The following is a 15958-nucleotide window of genomic DNA, read 5'->3' as shown; positions in this document are numbered from 1 at the left end:
TCCCAGGAAATATGGCAGTTTCTGCCATCGGTCATGGAAGTACTTGCTTTACATTATGTATGAGCATGGCATCATCTGAAGGCCCCAGTTGAGGTGGAGACCTTTTTGTGCTGGGCGTTGCACGGGCATCCAGTGCAGCCTTTCATCTTCAGGCTTTGTAGCCCAGATATGCTGTGCAGAGGGGGTAAACTAAAGAGACTTGTGCAGGGAGGAAGCAGAGAGCTCCAGTGGCTCGCCCAAGGTTGCAAGAGGGTGAGAGGCTGAATGGGGTTCAGATCTTACAGGGCCACACCCAGTGTGGTACCCAAAAGCTTTGTCTGCCCTCCTCCCCACCACCCATCCTCCCTGTGCCTTCTGCTCTCAGTGCTCTTAAGAGCCACTGAAAGGAATAAAACGGTCCTGATGGCCAGTGCCAAACTTTGTGCTTGCTGGAACCCAGCTTTAAACTCGGCAGGTCTCCACGATGCAGCAGCACAACACTGCTTCACTCCTGCTGTTCTTGAGGCAACTCCAGCAACTCTGCTTAGCATCTCCTAAGGGATCTGGCATTTGCAAACAGCCAGGACAGTGCTTTCAAATGTGTGGAAAACATTCTCCAGATCCCTGTTTTTAAGATGGTCTTGGGTTTAATTTGGGAGTTTCTGTTTGTTTGGTTTTTCGTTGGGTTTTTTTTTTCTGTTTTAGACTGTAGCTTTGTCTTGAGAGTTTATACCTGAGCAGTGATTCCCTGGAGCGTGCTGCTGCTGTAATCTGTCTGCCTGACAATTGTCCGATAAAAAAACTGCAGCGAGCAGCTAGAAGTGCTGTGTCAGGTGGGGCTGAGCTGTCGGCCGTTAGCAGAGCAGCGGCCGAGGACAGCTTGAGCATCGCCTCTGCAGTGTTTAAAGTGTGAAGGTAGGACGCAACTGGCCCTGTGTGCAAGCAGCCTTGTGCTGGGGCTCACGGGGGAGGTGGGTATGCTCTTGGGCTGGGACTAAGGAGGCCCTGGGCAGGTCCCAGGTCACAGCTACATTGTGTGATCATGTTTTCCTCTGAGCCTCAGTTTCCCTTTCTATAAAGTGGAGGAATCGCAGTGGTCTCCTTTATAAAGAACTTGGAGATTTAGGACTTGTCAGCCTCAGATAAGAGAGAACCGATTGCTAGAAACACCAAAGACATTTCACCTCCCCCAAAGTTGGAAATGTGAGCAGCAGGAGTGCAAAAGCCTGGCTGGAGCAGTGCTGTCTCGGCAGGGACTGGGAGCTCTGCACTGGCCGATTGCAGGCATCTGCGGGGCTTTTCCGAGGTGCCCTTCACTGGTGGTTGGCTCTTGTCCTGCAAAAAAGGATTTGGGTTGTGTCTTAGTAAACCATTTTTGGCCTGTCTCTTCTCACTGCAGATGTCCTGTCTGTTTAGCCCTTGGACTCTGCTGCTGGCAGTGAGAGTACCAAGACGTAACTTGGACGGAAAGAAGTCTCTTAATCATGATCCTTCCTGAGTAGCTTATTCCTGGAGTGCAGGGTTCCCATCTCCTTGGGAGGGCTGGGACAGACCTTTCAGCTGCAAGGATGAAGGGACAGCTTGGGAGGAGAGCTCAGTGCCCTGCTGAACCCTTGTCTTCCCTGATGGAAACTTCTGCTCAAGCCAGAAGCATCTCCATGTGGTGGCAGAGAGGGTGTGCAGCTCCTTCCTATGGGTGCCTTGGCTCCGGAGGAGACTCTTTGAGAGCATCTTGTCAATTCACTGGGACAACAGTGTAATTTTGTACCCTGGAGCCAGCATCAGGTTTCAACAGAGGTTAAAGAACGCAAACTCCATGTGTTTCTGCAGATTACTATTGTGTAATACTTGACTTTGCAAACTTGAACTTTGTAAAAAACTGTGTAAACAATGGAGGAAGAGAAATGAGCCCATCTGCTGACTTCTGGGGGAGAGGGTTTCTCTTTCTGGGTGATGATCCAGACTTTGCTGTTGTTTCTGAGCAGAAACTGGGAGTGAGATCCAGATTCAAAAACATGTTACTTGAAGTAAGGTTTCTTTTCATGGTTTCCTTGTCCTCATAGTTCAGGCTGTGCTGGAAAGAACTCCTTTAATGCAAATACAACTAAATCAAATGTGGCGCTTTTGCTTTGTGCTAAGACCTAGCCCTTGCTTTTGTGTTTGGCAGTACAGCCCAGGGTTTTTGAATTAAATAGCAAAAGTCCCACCGAATTCATTGTAAGAACAGGACAAGGCCTGTGCTCATCATGCTTTTGAATATGAGGCAGCCTTAAGTTGTGGGGTGCAGGGAAGTTTAGACTTTGGTTTCCTTGGCTGGAAGTGCCTGGAAGCACTGCACAGGGGCTGCCTCCGAGGGATCCCTTTCTGCCACCCTTGCTGATGATGAGGGGCTGCTGAGCTTCCAGGGCACCTCGTCTTTCATCTGGCAGTGGGTAGTCCTGGGGGGAGGAAGGCAGTCACAACCCTTTGTGCTAAAGCACAGCCCCAGGTGACTGAATGGGATGTTTCTATTGTGTGCTGAGAAGGTGGCCTGAGCTGCAAAGTTGTGAGTGAACAAGCTCCCTGGGCTGTGGAGTCCAGGCCAGCTCAGCTTGAGCTTCACAGTTAATGGGATAAGGGTTTTACTGGTATAGCTTTACACCCAGAGTCCTCTTCTGCCCTGTGCACTCAGCTCCCTGGCAGGCTGAAAGATCACCCTTGTGTCTGTGGCCTCAGCTGAAATCCCTCTGCCTGCCATGACACGGTCTGCTCTGGGTTCCTCCTTGCTGTGTCGTGTGGAAGGGGTTCCCTTTCAGCACCTGGCTTCCTAATCACTGCTCTGCAAAGTGTTTTGGGAAGCGACAGGCAACCTGCTTTCTGAACTACACTTGAACTGGGGACAGAGAGAGGACAGACACGGAGCCTGTGCAGGGTTCTTCTCCGCTGAGACTGTCAGTCACAACTGGCACATACTCTCATTTTGAAAAGACTGATGCGTACGTGGCTGGTGGGATGCTATCCTTGAGTAGTCTCCTGAGAAGTCTCATTTGCTGTTAAAACAGTCGTATACTTGTAAAAGCAGCTAATGATTATGGGTATTCCAGTCTTCAGGCAATTAAGGAGTTATTTTAAAAGAGAATTGTATTTTTTATAAATGCTGAACACTCATCCAGGAATGATTTGATGGAACCGGACTTTGTCCTTGCCACTTGCTTCTGAAAATCCAGGTTTATGTGAGTCTGGGTAAATACTTGGACATAATGCTACAGGAGAGTGTTCTCTGAGCCCCGGAAAATACGTACACAGAACCTGACTCTCTGCCTGTCTTCTTCCACAGAGCAAACTTCCCATGACTAACAAATGCTGGCCTAGATTATGAGCTCAAACAAGAACGCTCGCTACAATCGTTTCTCCAGTGGCACAACAAACATCACTACTTCCGAAAACACTAACGGGGTAAGGCTCAATGTTGTTGGCAGAGCACAGGGGCTAGGGCTGCTTCTTCTGTTCTCATCCTTTCTTTTGGGGAAATGGAGATGCCTGCTGAAAATGTTATTTTCTGCTATTGAAAATTACAATATTCACAGATAAAAGCTGGGAATATGTACGTACATTTTTTCACCACTTCAGGAAAGGTAGCAAGCCTTCGGGCTGTGCTGCAGTGATACGCGCTGACCTTCATTTTGTCAATATTTCAGACAAGAATGGAAACAACTTTTGGGCCAGCCTACTCTGCTGTGACTACCATCACAAAGGGTGAGTGTATTTCATGCACAGAGCTTCTCCCCAAAGCACTGTGTGTGATTCCTACCAGTTTTTTGTTATTGTTGCTGCTCTTTTACAAATCATAAAGCTTTTGGGAGAATCATTGTGTTCATTATAGACAGGTGCCGAGGTGTTGTTTTTAGTATTACGCAGCCCAAGTGTTATTTAATCATGGCATCTGATCACCAGACATGATGGAAATGAGCATGCACAGAACTTTTCTCCCATTACACAGAGTTAACAGTACCACTGGGAAGCCCTAGCTGTAACTGGGATAGAACAACAGGGTTTGATACAAAGCCCAGTACCAAACCTTATTTATCTCTGTGACTCCTCATGCAATCATTACCAGCGCTGAAAATCGTGTCTTCACTCCCTGCCTGACTGAGTCACTCTGGATGCTTTGGTAAAACCCCCGTGGCCATTTTTAGCTCAGACAGGAGGGCGTGCAAGTGTGTACCTCATTTAAAATTCTTGCGTTTTGTTCCTCAAAGCGCAGCAGGTGAGGAGTCTGAGCCCTGACATGTGGTGTGAATGTGGGAAGAGGTCTGGTTTCATTTTGGAATATAAATATCCTTACCTTTTAGTAAAGACAAACTGTGGCATTTGACACTGATTTAGATAAGGAAATGAATGTTAGCCCAAGGAAAATGTTTGGATTATATTTGTCCAGGACTCTAGATTTTTTTGGACTCCTTAATATTTACATTCAAAATTTGATGTAAAGTCATGTGTAATATGATAAAGATATGATAAAGTAATATTATCTTTATACAAATATCATGTTTAATTTAACATGCTTCCCTTGCACGACAAGAATATCCAGACCTCCCTTGATCGAAGCAATTTTTGTTGGTGACCGAGATATGTGGGAGTATAAGGTTTCCTTTTAATAATATTTTTAACCTGTGGACTGGTACAATATTATCTGTGCTCTTTTCTGGGTAAGCAGCCTTCAAAGGGCCGCATGCATTTCAGCAAGCTATCAGAGATCAGGATTGTTCTGTCTGCACTGTTATGTCCAGGGCATGGAGTTGGGGAATCCCTAGTCTTTTCCATTTCTGAGGAACACTTAAAGCTACAGAGACTGACCCATAGCTGGAAATGTTACAGAGGAGCCTAAATGCTTGCCTTTTTTTTTTTTTTTTTTTGGCTTTAAAGCTGACGGGACCAATACTTTTAAACAGCATCGTCGGACACCATCCTCCTCCAGCACCCTCACCTATTCCCCACGAGATGAGGACGATGGCATGGTAGGTGCTGCTGCTGACTGGCTTAGCTGATTATATGACAAATGAGAGAAGTCTGGTGCTCCTCTGGACTTCTCTGCCTCCCTTATCATTCCCATGCACTGCGTTCTGTCGGAGGCAGATGTCTGCACTGGAGGCAGGACCAGCCTCAGTGTTTCCTGGCTGGCCTGGTGGTTGGTGCAGTGGGGAAGCAGAGGCTACTTCTGACCTGGGGTGTTAGGCTGGTATGCTGGTGCTTATTTTCAAACCGTTTGAGAATGGTATGTGGTTACAAAACCCAGGAGCTACACAAATCCTGCAGGCCTACTTTTGAGGGTGTACCCTGTGCTCTGGGTCTCCTGAGCTTGGGAGAAAGCAGAGCTACTGCCAGCAATGTCTGGGGCTGTGGCTGAGGCCGGTCAGTCTCGATCAGGGTGTGTTGGATGGAGCATCCAGCAGCACAGCTGGCCCTGCAGTTATAACCAGAAAATCCATTCCTATTTCTGCCTCCAGATGGGGCTTCTGACCACAGGGAGCAGGTTTGAAATCTGCGGAGTGGGATGTCAGACACTACAGACTGTGCTTGGCTCCTGGGGATTACATCATCGGGGTCTTCTCACACAAACCGTTCCCATGTTTCACAATATCTTTGCAGAAAAGCACTTCTCAATTTTGTATCCAGCTTTCTCATTCATCACACTCACTTCTGAGTAACTTCTTTCTTGGGGGAATTTAGTGGTCCAACAGGCCTCAGGGTTAGCTGCTTAAAGAGAAATTAAATTGGCTAAATCAATTAAATAAAGAACAGCAAGAGCAAAGCAAACCTCAGTGAATGGATGGATATCTCTGAGGTCTTGACCTTCCCCTGTCCCTAGTGCTCCAGCCACATCTCATAACTGCAAGCTCCTTTTTAGATTTAAGCATGTTAGTAGTACACTTCAAATTAAGTAAGCATTTGTAGACTTTGTCAGGTTACAAGACCTGGCTTCCAAGCCAGGGATAAATAGATCACTGCTGCTGCTGAAGTTGGGCACTGGCAGAGACTTAGGTCAGCAACAGTATAGAGCTACAACAGTTCTTAAAATAAATTTGACACCAGATTGCAAAGAGCTTTATTGTCAGCATCCTATAAAGTTCCTTCTGTTGCTCAGAGATCTTGCTGTGTTTTATGTGAGCATGTGTTTTTTGTTTTGTTTTTCAAAAAGTCCTTTGAACATTTGCCTCATGTCCTTGGCAAAAGCAACTCTCCATCACATCACTGACCCCATGGTGCTGGGCCACTGTTCCAGGAAGCCCTTGGCTGTCAGCACTGATCCTGTGGGCTCAGTACTGTGCTCACTGCACCCTTTTTACAAGCTGTGCAGTTCTCACAGAGCATAGGTGAAGATTTTTTCAGAGGAGTTGGGGGTGCTGGGGACATTGTATTTAGCCATGCCTGATGGAAAAGCTCCCTAACTCCTTTGAAAACTCCAGTGTCATGAACTGAGGTGTGCAGCCAAGAATAGGAGAGATCTTTTCTAGGACCGAGCCTCAGTCCTCTTGGACAGTCTCAGCTCACCTTCCCTGAAGTGCTAAATATTCTTAAGCAACAATAGCAAGAGGTTTAATGAGCGGTTCAGGAAGCAGCCTGCAGTGTGAGGTACTAACAAACCAGAAGTACCACAGCCCTGCTCTGCCTGCTGCTCCAGACAAACTCTCACTAACCCTTTTAGGAAGCTTCCTTTGCTTTGTCGAGAAATAATCTGGGATTTCCCTTCCTCATTGCTAAGTCTTCCCTTCTCCAGAAGCTGCCAAGGGCTTGTCAACCATCAGAGACAGCTGGAGACGAGTCAGAGCTCTCCTGTGACCTCTGCCACCCTTTTTTCTTTCTTTTTAAAGCTTCTGTTAATGAAACCAAAAGCAGAGGAGCATGTGCTGTGTGCAAGGCAGGGTTATTGAGCAGCTGCTGTCATCTTTCCTGAAAACAGTGTCACGAGTTCCCAGCCTCATTATGCCTATAGGGAGCAGAAATGAGGGCTGTACTAGAGCCTTCATGTAGAGGCTGCTTTTGTAGCTGACGTGATGGGAACTGCAGCTAAAGATTACAGCTGAATATTGGGGCAAATGTATATTAATGGATGGAGAGCTGACTGGCTGTCCAGTCTCAGTTGTTTACAGGGAGCTTCACCTCTGAACCAGAGGTTTGACTGTGTTACTGGCCAGCCGCAAGCTGTCCATTTTCCATCAGAAGGTGTTTGAGCACTCCATCTGTGGGCTCTTTGAAGGTGAACTTGATGTTCAGTGCAGAAGTAGCCCTGGCACAGCTGTGGAGAGGTGGGACCCTTCTGACAGATCCTCCCAAATCCACGCCTGGCCAAAGCAGTGCCACTTGTGCCACCTTGCCCCTGAACTCTGCAAGCCTTGAACTGCAAACCCAGCAGCACGGCCTGGTGCTCCTTGGCTTTGGGGCATATGGGTGCCCCGCCCCAGCCTGGGCAGATGCCCTTAGTGGGGGTCCTGTGTTCTTCGCTCCCTATTTGCTGTGCAACAGCACCCTGCAGTCAGATCCTTGTGCTGGCTGCTCTACATGCGACTGTGCTGCAAAGCTCAGTCTAAATAGCCAGGTTAGGAGTGGGAAGCGGTGCAGTGGCTGACCCTGTGGAGCTGAGGGTTCTCTAGTTTCAGCCTTGTTTACTTGGCAGAAGCAAAGGCTGCAGATGCGTAGAGAGGGAGCACACACCTTTGCCATTCAGCGTTGTCTCTGCAGCAGGAGTGATCTTTCTCAGCACATCAACTTCTCTCCTGCGTAGTTAACACCAGTGTTGGCCCAGCCAGGATGCAGAGTCCTCAGTGTTGCACAGGCCTAGCAAAGCTGTCTCACACCCCTGCCTCCTGGCACTGCTCTTGGGCTGTGGTGTCCCCCCCACCATTGGTGATTGGCACAGGGTGTTGCTTTTGATAAAACTGCCTCCCTGCAGAGCCTGCCTTTGCTGCCTTGATCTCTGTGTCACCTCCAGAATGGGAACTATGCACAGTCATTCTTGTTATTTTAGTAACTTCTGTTACTAGTGGAGGAAAATAATAAAATTAATGGATACACATAAAATTGATTTACCTCGTTAGAATCATTCCTGCTCAAGGTTTACATATTTAGCCAATAAATACGCTGTCTTTAAGAAAAAGAGCTTTATGCTTTGCCTTCTAAGCAGATGCAGCATTTCTGAGCTCCTAAGATCCCAGTATCATAAAAATTAAGAAGCAGAGCAGTGTGAAGAACCAGCAGGATCCTGGTCTGTTCCTCTTCTGCAGCCCAGCAAGGACTGCACTCAGACTGCAGTATAGTTTGTCTCTGGGGAAGGCAGCAGTCTCTGGACCTCATCTTGCATCTTTCATTGCTGAATTTCCTGATTGCCCCACTGGTCTCCTGCATTGCTTTTGTCAGTCCTTGGGTGTGATGTCACATGCTTTCACCCAGGGCAAGCACACAAAATGCAGCTCGGGAGGTTCAGGTTGAATGTGAGGGAAAAAATGTTTTGCTCACAAGGAGATGCAGGACAGGAGCCTGTGGCGGTGGAGTCTCGCCCACACAGCTTTCCCCATTCCAGCTGGGCAGTGCCAGGGCTGACCTGATCCAGGGCCAGGGAGAGTCCCTCTTCGAGCCGGCAGTGGGGCCAGTGATTTCCAGCACTCCTTCCAGCCAGTGCTTCTAGGAGTTTGTGACTGATGTAGGCTACAGTCAAGCCACATATAGGTGTGATACGTACAGGCGCAGGCAGCTTGGGCATTGGTCATCTCTTGTTGCTAAGTGTCTGAAGCTTATGGCTTATTCTTCCACTTCTTTGTCAGCCCATCCATTCTGCTCATTCAAAACTTTTATTGTGTCTCTCTGCACTCTTCCCAGTCTGCCAGCAGCATCCCTTCCAGAGCAACCCAGCAGTGGCTGCGCTACCAGCCGTGCTGGACCCCCAAACCCAGTCACCCCATGGTCTGAAGGGTCTCCGGTTTCACTTTGACAATGAATTGCATCTTGGCTACGTGCTGCTGGTTGATATTTCACCCTTAGAGATGTGGTGCTGGTTAATATTCCAGCAGCAGCATTCCCTCAAAGCCAATCCCAAGGCTGCTGTAACCAGTGGGATTTTTCTTGATTGGCACACACGATGTCCACTGAGCTCTCCCCTCCCCAGCAGGAAGCGACAAAGCCGGTCTGTTACTGAATTGAATAGAAGGAAGTCTCCACACTTACGCAAAGAAATTTGGCAGAAGTTAGATAGCGAGTGAAACAACAAGTGCTGCTACAGAGATTATAGAAATTGCAGAAGCTGGTAGCTGTCTCTGGGGGAGATTTACAAAGCTTTCTATGAAGGATTAATTCTTCCAAATCATTGCTTTGCGGGTGCGCACGGTAAGTGTACAAACGAATGCACCTTTGAGAAGATTACGTGTTTGGAATTTAGATGTCATCTTGGTTTAGTAAGTTAAACCTGAATGATGCCTGTCCTGTCTCTGGGCATGGTGCAGTGTTCCCAGCTGCTGGGAAGGGCATGCAGCAGTGAGACGCACTATTTCTGGGGGCCACTCAATGCAGCTTGGCAGAGTGGATGAACAAATGGAGCAGCTGAGTTTTGTGAAGAGGGGGGGACTGAACTTGAAGTCTCTGTACATAGGGTTTTGGAGTGGGAGGGAATTATTTGTGATAATTCCGGTTTTTATCTCTTTGAAGCCTCCGATCAGCACCCCACGCCGCTCTGACTCTGCTATCTCCGTCCGTTCATTGCACTCTGAGTCCAACATGTCCTTGCGCTCGACGTTCTCACTCCATGAGGAAGAGGAGGAGCCAGTAGGTATTTGGGATTGTCTGAAGGAGCAGTATTAGGAAGTTCAGTGTCAAAAGAGAAACTTAGTGGACGCTTGTGAGTACATAGAGCTATCATGGGCAGATTTTTCGTGATGTCTGGCAACTAAAACCCTGGCTGTCAGGACTCGTGGTTTTAATTTTGCTTCCAGCACCAACTTCTGTGAGTTACTTTGCTTTGTTGTGTACCATATCCCTATCTGTAAAGAGGGGTCAATGTGTGGCTTTTCTGCTGCAAGGCTTTGCAAAGTTGTGTGTGATTCCCTGGCTCTGCTGCAGAGCTGTAGGGGGTTGCAAGTCTTTAGATTGGTGGTCTAGCCCCAGGCAGCAAGACTAATACAATTCCCCACTGATAAAGAGCCCTATCCTGCATTTAGGGCTGTGTGGCACCCCACTGACTTGACTGTAAGCCCCAGGAGGGTGCAAGGAATTGTCCACATGTGACTGTTTTTGGGGGAGGACACTTTTAAGCTGAGCTTAGCTTGTGACCCAGTAACTAACACCAGACTGGATGCATAAAAGGTCAGGTGGCATTTTGCCACAGATCTGGGATAAAAGTGTGTGTTTCATATTTGAGAACCCAGGGGGTTGTGTTTGCATTTCTGAGAGCAGCACAGGATGAAAAGACAGATTGAACTGCAGTGATTGATTTGAAATGCTCTGAAATGTGAAGCCCTGCTCTGGTGTGGAGAGGAGAGCTGTGCTGCTCCAGGAGGACGTGCTTAGAACCCGCATTCTGGCAGTCTTAGTTGGTAAACAAAACTGGAGAGATGGGCCCATTGTGGCAGAAACAATGTTGTTTCTGCTTCATAAGAGAATGAAAGAGCCCTTCCTTGAAGATGTTTCAGAAATGCAAAAGGGCAAGCTGGTTTAAAATTCATTTAAACTTCAGGCTTAGTACAGGGGACATTTTTGACAATACATTGTTCGGTGCAACCAAGTACCAGACAGAGCAGCTCACGCAGTTCTGGTCACTCGAGTCACTCTGGCAAAGCAGTTGGTCTGTCCCTTTCGCTGTTGAGTCCTGATCCTGCCCGATGCTGGTGGCCCCCAGTTTGTGATGAGCTGAGAGTCTCTGGCCATTCCCAAGTTCATTCTTCCCCTGCCTCTTACATACTGGAGGTCAGCAGGTCCATACTGAAGTTTATTTTGAGATAATGAAATCCTTAGCGTGCCCTGTGCCCAGCCTCCCCAGGGCTCACTGCTGAAAAGCTGTTTTGTTCCTTCTGCAGAGCTGGAAGCTCTTGCATTTGGACTAATCCCTGTGCTCTCTCTGTCCCTTTCTCTCCTCCTTTTCAGGAGCCACTGGTGTTTGCTGAACAACCGTCCGTGAAGCTGTGCTGCCAACTGTGCTGTAGTGTGTTTAAGGATCCAGTCATCACAACCTGTGGGGTAAGGCAGTACCCTTCCAAATCACGAGTGTGGGCTCCACAGATGTCCCACGTGAGCTATAGCCAGGCCCTGACTCTCCCCAGTGACTGTCAGCCTGAGCGAGGGAAGACAAGGCAGCCCGTGCGCGGGGAAGCCAGGCTGGTGTAGGAACAGAGGCGCTGGACGTGTTACATTTCCCCACAAGGCAGCTCTGTACCAGTCTGCAGCGGGGTGTGTGGGCACTCTGCAGTTAGCCAGAGAAGCCTGGGGCTTGCTTAAAATTCTGCGCTGTTTCCCAGGAGAGCTGTCCTGGCCGTGTTCGGTCGGTCTCCTTGGTGTGGCTTCAGTAAGGTCTAAGGCTCCTCGTTCCCTGTCCTGAAGGGCTCTGCAGAGTGCTGCTGCCTCCTGGGCACCCTGGGAACAGTTGCTCTTCCATTGTGAAGAAAGTTTCTTATAAAACAAGAATAGCTTGAAGCTTCATTTAGTTAATGCTTGCAAAGGGATTTGAGATCCTCTAATGAAAGGCAGAGAGTATTATGAATATTCTTCTGTATTCCATTTTACTGGGATTTAATAGAAACAGTATATTATTCCTGCTTCTGTGCTACATGTGAAGAAAGATGGCTTCGTGACGGGCTCTCTAATGCTTCTGACTTGCTTCTGATTACTAGGATGGAGCTGTAGCAAGAAAAGCAGAGAGCAGGATTGTTTATTGCAGTGAGGGTGCTATCCCCAAAGGTGCTGGAAGCTGGTGTGGTTTCGCTGCACCATTTCTGTAAGCAGCTCTTCATGGAGACACTGAGATTTACTGGTTAAGATGGGAAAAAAAAATCTGCAGGAAGCAGACTGGCTTCATTTGCAGTCCTGGTTTGGCAGCTCTGGAGAGAGCACGGTGCAGCTGTGCAGGGCAGGAAAAGGCCGTGTGAGCAGGGCAGCAGATAACAGCTCTGAAGGGTGACTTGCAGCCTCTCCAGCGCCGCTGCCAAGCACTGGCCCTGTGGCAGGGGAACGTGGCTGAGGAGGCTCTAGAGAACCCACGAGGCAAGTTCAGGATCAGCAAAATGCTGCAGCCTTTGTTCCTTTCTGTATTTTCATTAGCATGTTAAATTGTATTTGCTACTTTTATCAAGTTAAATTCTTACTATACATTTCTGTTGTAAGAATCAAGGGATAGACAGCTGTTTAAAGTGACAAAAATTACAGTGCGTTTAATGGGCTTACAAACCAGCTGTCTCATCCACCTGACAGCAGGACAGCTTCGACTGTGTTAGAAGAGCTATGGAGGGATATAGGTGGTGGGCTGACTGGCCAAGCACAGGGAGAGGCCAGGCTTCCCCTTGCTTTTCCCCTTGAGGAATTCTCAGGGAAATGAGAGGAATGACATGGACTAAAGTGGAAGGTGAAGCAGAGAAGCCCCATGCAGAGTTGGAGGGTGGGAATATCGGAGTGTTGCAGAACATGCCCGTGGCTTTGGCTTGCACCCTGATCATGGCCTGAGCCTGAACAGGGCAGAACCCTCAAAGCTTCAAATGACATGCTTAATACTTCTCAGGGGCAGGACCCGACAGGACCCATGTTGCACTTTTAGCTGCCTGAGCAAGCAGCTGGTTTTTGCCCTGTGGTGCAGACTCAAGAGCACGCTGAGCTATAAAGCAGCAGAACAGCTGCTGAGGCCCCTGAGACACAGGCTTTGGTATCTCCCACCTTTCTCATCATTAGCCACAGGGAATAATTTGTCCAATATTGTTTACGCTGACACTGCTGTTCCTCTTTGTCTCCACAGCACACATTTTGCAGAAGATGTGCCTTAACATCTGGTGAGTACAGAACTATACTTGTGTGATGCAGCCAAAACGCTTGTTATTTTCTGGTTTGTTTGCCTTCGCTTAAAAAGAAACCCGCAGAAAGATCTCTGAAGGTCTTAAAACAAGCTGCTGGTCACAGGCTGCCACTGCAGCAGTGTGGGGCTGGGGCATGGGTGGCTCTGCAGCTCCGAGCTCTGATGGTACACGCTGTAGCATGGGCACTGGAGGGCTGGGCCTGGCTCTTGGGCACAGGATGTTCTCAAATCCTGGAATATGCAATGGATAATCCCAGGATAATACATGTCTCGCCCAGAGCTGACCCATTGATTTCAGACAGAAAGCTTTCTGTGGCTGCCTGTCTAAGGAATAAGGGGGCCGTGTTTGGCAAAGACCCATCAAACCCCTCCTCCCCCATCCCGTCAGTGCCAGCTCTCTGGCCGCTGGCTGAGCCTGTGCACAGCAGCACACAGAGCTGCTTTAGCTCACCCAGCTCTTCCAGAAACCTGATGGAGCCCAAGCGCCTGGCTGCTGGCCTGGCCTAACCAGCTCCTGCTTGGTTTAGACTTTGCACTACAAAAAGGACTTTATTCGGCATGAGCCTGTGCCCCTTTTGGAAAGCCGTTCAGCACAAAGCCAGGCCATTTGTATTACCAGAACAGCGAGCCCTGAGGAGGCTCCCTAGGGAGTCCAGCAAAACAGCAGCTCTTCCTGCTTTAAGATGTTCATCTTCCACATGTGAGGTGTTCCTCTGCTTTGCATGATAATCCCCCATAACCATGTTGTGCTGCATCTATCCCAACCAATAGATTTGTTTCAAAAGGCTTTGCAGTTGCAATTCTGAGTTGCTCAGTTTTGCTCCTACCCTCAGAGCTCGTGTCTTTGCTTTGCTGCAGCATCCCTGGCCTGCAGCACCCTGCCAGCAGCAGAGGAGCTCGGCCCCAGACCTGAGGGGGGAATGGGTTATGTGTGGGGCATCTGCTGAGCTGTGGTCACTGCCTGTGAATACTCTCAGGCTCCAATAAGCACAAGGTAGTCTCAATTAGCGTGGCCTTCTTTCATTGGCAGCTAGCTCAAATTATCATGGATTAACATAAACTAACTTTTCACCAAGCCCCAAAACAAATCAGAGATAGCGACTTGCGGACCTTTTGTGAATGAATATTCATGGCTGGGTCCGTTGCCACCCATCTGGGAGTTGGCCATCTCGGCCAGAGAAGGCAAAAGAATAAAATCTCCACGCAGAGGCTCTTGGAAATGCTCCTGCAGTGTCTCAGTTCTTGCTGACACTCTCTTTTGCTTCCCTACCTGGCAGAGAAGTGCCCCGTGGACAATGCCAAACTGACCGTAGTAGTTAACAACATTGCGGTGGCTGAGCAGATCGGGGAGCTCTTCATTCACTGCAAGTATGGCTGCCGGCCTGCAGCCAGCAGCAAGCCCGCTGCCTTCGAGGTGGACCCCCGTGGATGTCCGTTTACAATTAAACTGAGTGCCAGGAAGTAAGTGGCTTGTTACCAGCGTGCAGCCTCTCCAGGGAAAGGGCTCCACCACCAGCAATCTGATGTTGTATCTGAGCTGCCCTGCGGCTCCTGGGGACAGTGCAGGTCCTGCCAGCAGTCCTCTTCTGGGGCGTGCAGGGCTGTGGGAATGAGCAGGGTGACTGGAAGGGACAATTCTTACCGCTGTGTCTCAGTCTTAGGGTGATGGCAGATGGGACTGGTCTCAGGGAAAGGATGCTGTTCTCTGCCTGCAGCTTACCTGGGTGTCTCAGCATTGGGCCAGAGGATACGCTGTGAAAGCAGCCACCTGCCCAACTGGGTTGAAAAACTGTGGCTACCGTTCAAGCAGAGACCTTGGGATTCTTTTGTAAGAGGAGTTATCCTAAATGTATCCCAGGAATCTGAAATCTTATCTCCCTCCCCATCCTAAATGCATTCACTGTATCACGTGACTATTGCCTGTGGCTGATAGCTGCCTGAAGGCTCAGCTGATCAGCTACAGCAGATATTCCCTGCGTAAATGTGGCTTATTATTGTTCTCAATTTACTGGCCAAATGAGAATTCAAAGCTGTAATTGCAGTCTTAGAACAGGAGGCTTTTGATCACCTGACAGTCTCACAGGGCTGGTTTGCTCCTTTCCTGATGGATCTGTGTTGTTTTCATTAATTTTTGCTTATCGCTGATTTTCCCTCCTTTTGCTTCTCTCCATGGGCAGAGATCATGAAAGCAGCTGTGATTACAGGCCAGTTCGCTGCCCCAATAACCCAAATTGCCCACCTCTCCTGAAAATGAACCTGGAGGCACATCTGAAAGAGTGTGAGCACATAAAGTGTCCCCACTCCAAATACGGGTAAGGAGCTGATGCTTTTCAGTGAGAAGGGTGTACAGAGCTCATTTCTGAGCTGCTTTTTGGCTACTTCAGCCTTGAGATAGCCCCCTGGACTTTGAGCAGCTCTACCCTGTCCTGTGCACTGGCGTGAGACTGAGAGGAGGCTTGCAGGGCTGAGAGGAGGCTTGCAGGGCTGAGAGGAGGCTTGCAGGGCTTGCAGAAGGCAGCCCCCAAGCCTCATGTTGAGAACAGGCAGGTCACACTGCCCAGCTGTAAGCCTGCTGTCCGCCGAGGAGGAGGGTGAGGTGTGTAGGCAGAAGAAACAGCTGGAGGAGAGTCAGAGCAGTGGATGTGGCCAGGGCCACGCAGGGAGGAGGATGAGTACAAGAATAATTCGAGCACCATGGCAGTGACTTTCAAACCAGTCCTTCTCCCAGGGCAAGGGAAGTGCTGATCAGCCTGAGAGGGTTGGTTGTCACCTGAGCAGGAGTGCAGCCCGGGCTGGGGGTTCCCTGCAGGATGCACAGCTAAGGTTACTGTTCCAGGGGGAGATGTCCTGGCAGAAGCAGAGCAAGGCAAGTCCTGACAGAGCAGCCCTGACTCCTTGCCATGCTGCAGGCCCAAGTCAGTGTCTGCTGAGGTCAGCTGCAGTTTTTTCCATTAGTTTTGC

The 15958-nt window shown here is 49.0% G+C and overlaps 1 protein-coding gene across 4 annotated transcripts in view; it reads left to right on the top strand.

Annotated features, from left to right (window-relative positions):
- The window catches only part of TRAF7 (TNF receptor associated factor 7), a 35965-nt gene that overhangs the window by 11033 nt on the left and 8974 nt on the right, over positions 1–15958 (top strand). For 2 of the 4 annotated variants that reach the window (XM_080384783.1, XM_080384784.1), the window contains exons 2-9: positions 3296–3414; positions 3657–3714; positions 4885–4976; positions 9655–9771; positions 11086–11178; positions 12941–12974; positions 14275–14458; positions 15175–15309. In XM_080384783.1, the coding sequence (XP_080240909.1) occupies positions 3334–3414; positions 3657–3714; positions 4885–4976; positions 9655–9771; positions 11086–11178; positions 12941–12974; positions 14275–14458; positions 15175–15309 (794 nt within the window). In that variant the 5' untranslated portion in view covers positions 3296–3333. Of the gene's footprint in view, positions 1–3293; positions 3415–3656; positions 3715–4884; positions 4977–5045; positions 9337–9654; positions 9772–11085; positions 11179–12940; positions 12975–14274; positions 14459–15174; positions 15310–15958 lie in introns of those variants that run through there. The other 2 variants (XM_080384782.1, XM_080384785.1) reach the window with 2 other exon arrangements.

The sequence above is a fragment of the Falco punctatus genome (genome assembly GCF_963210335.1).
Source record: "Falco punctatus genome assembly, chromosome: 4".
Lineage (NCBI taxonomy): Eukaryota > Metazoa > Chordata > Aves > Falconiformes > Falconidae > Falco > Falco punctatus.
Note: the sequence above shows the minus strand (reverse complement) of the source record. Positions and strands in the feature narration are given on the sequence as shown.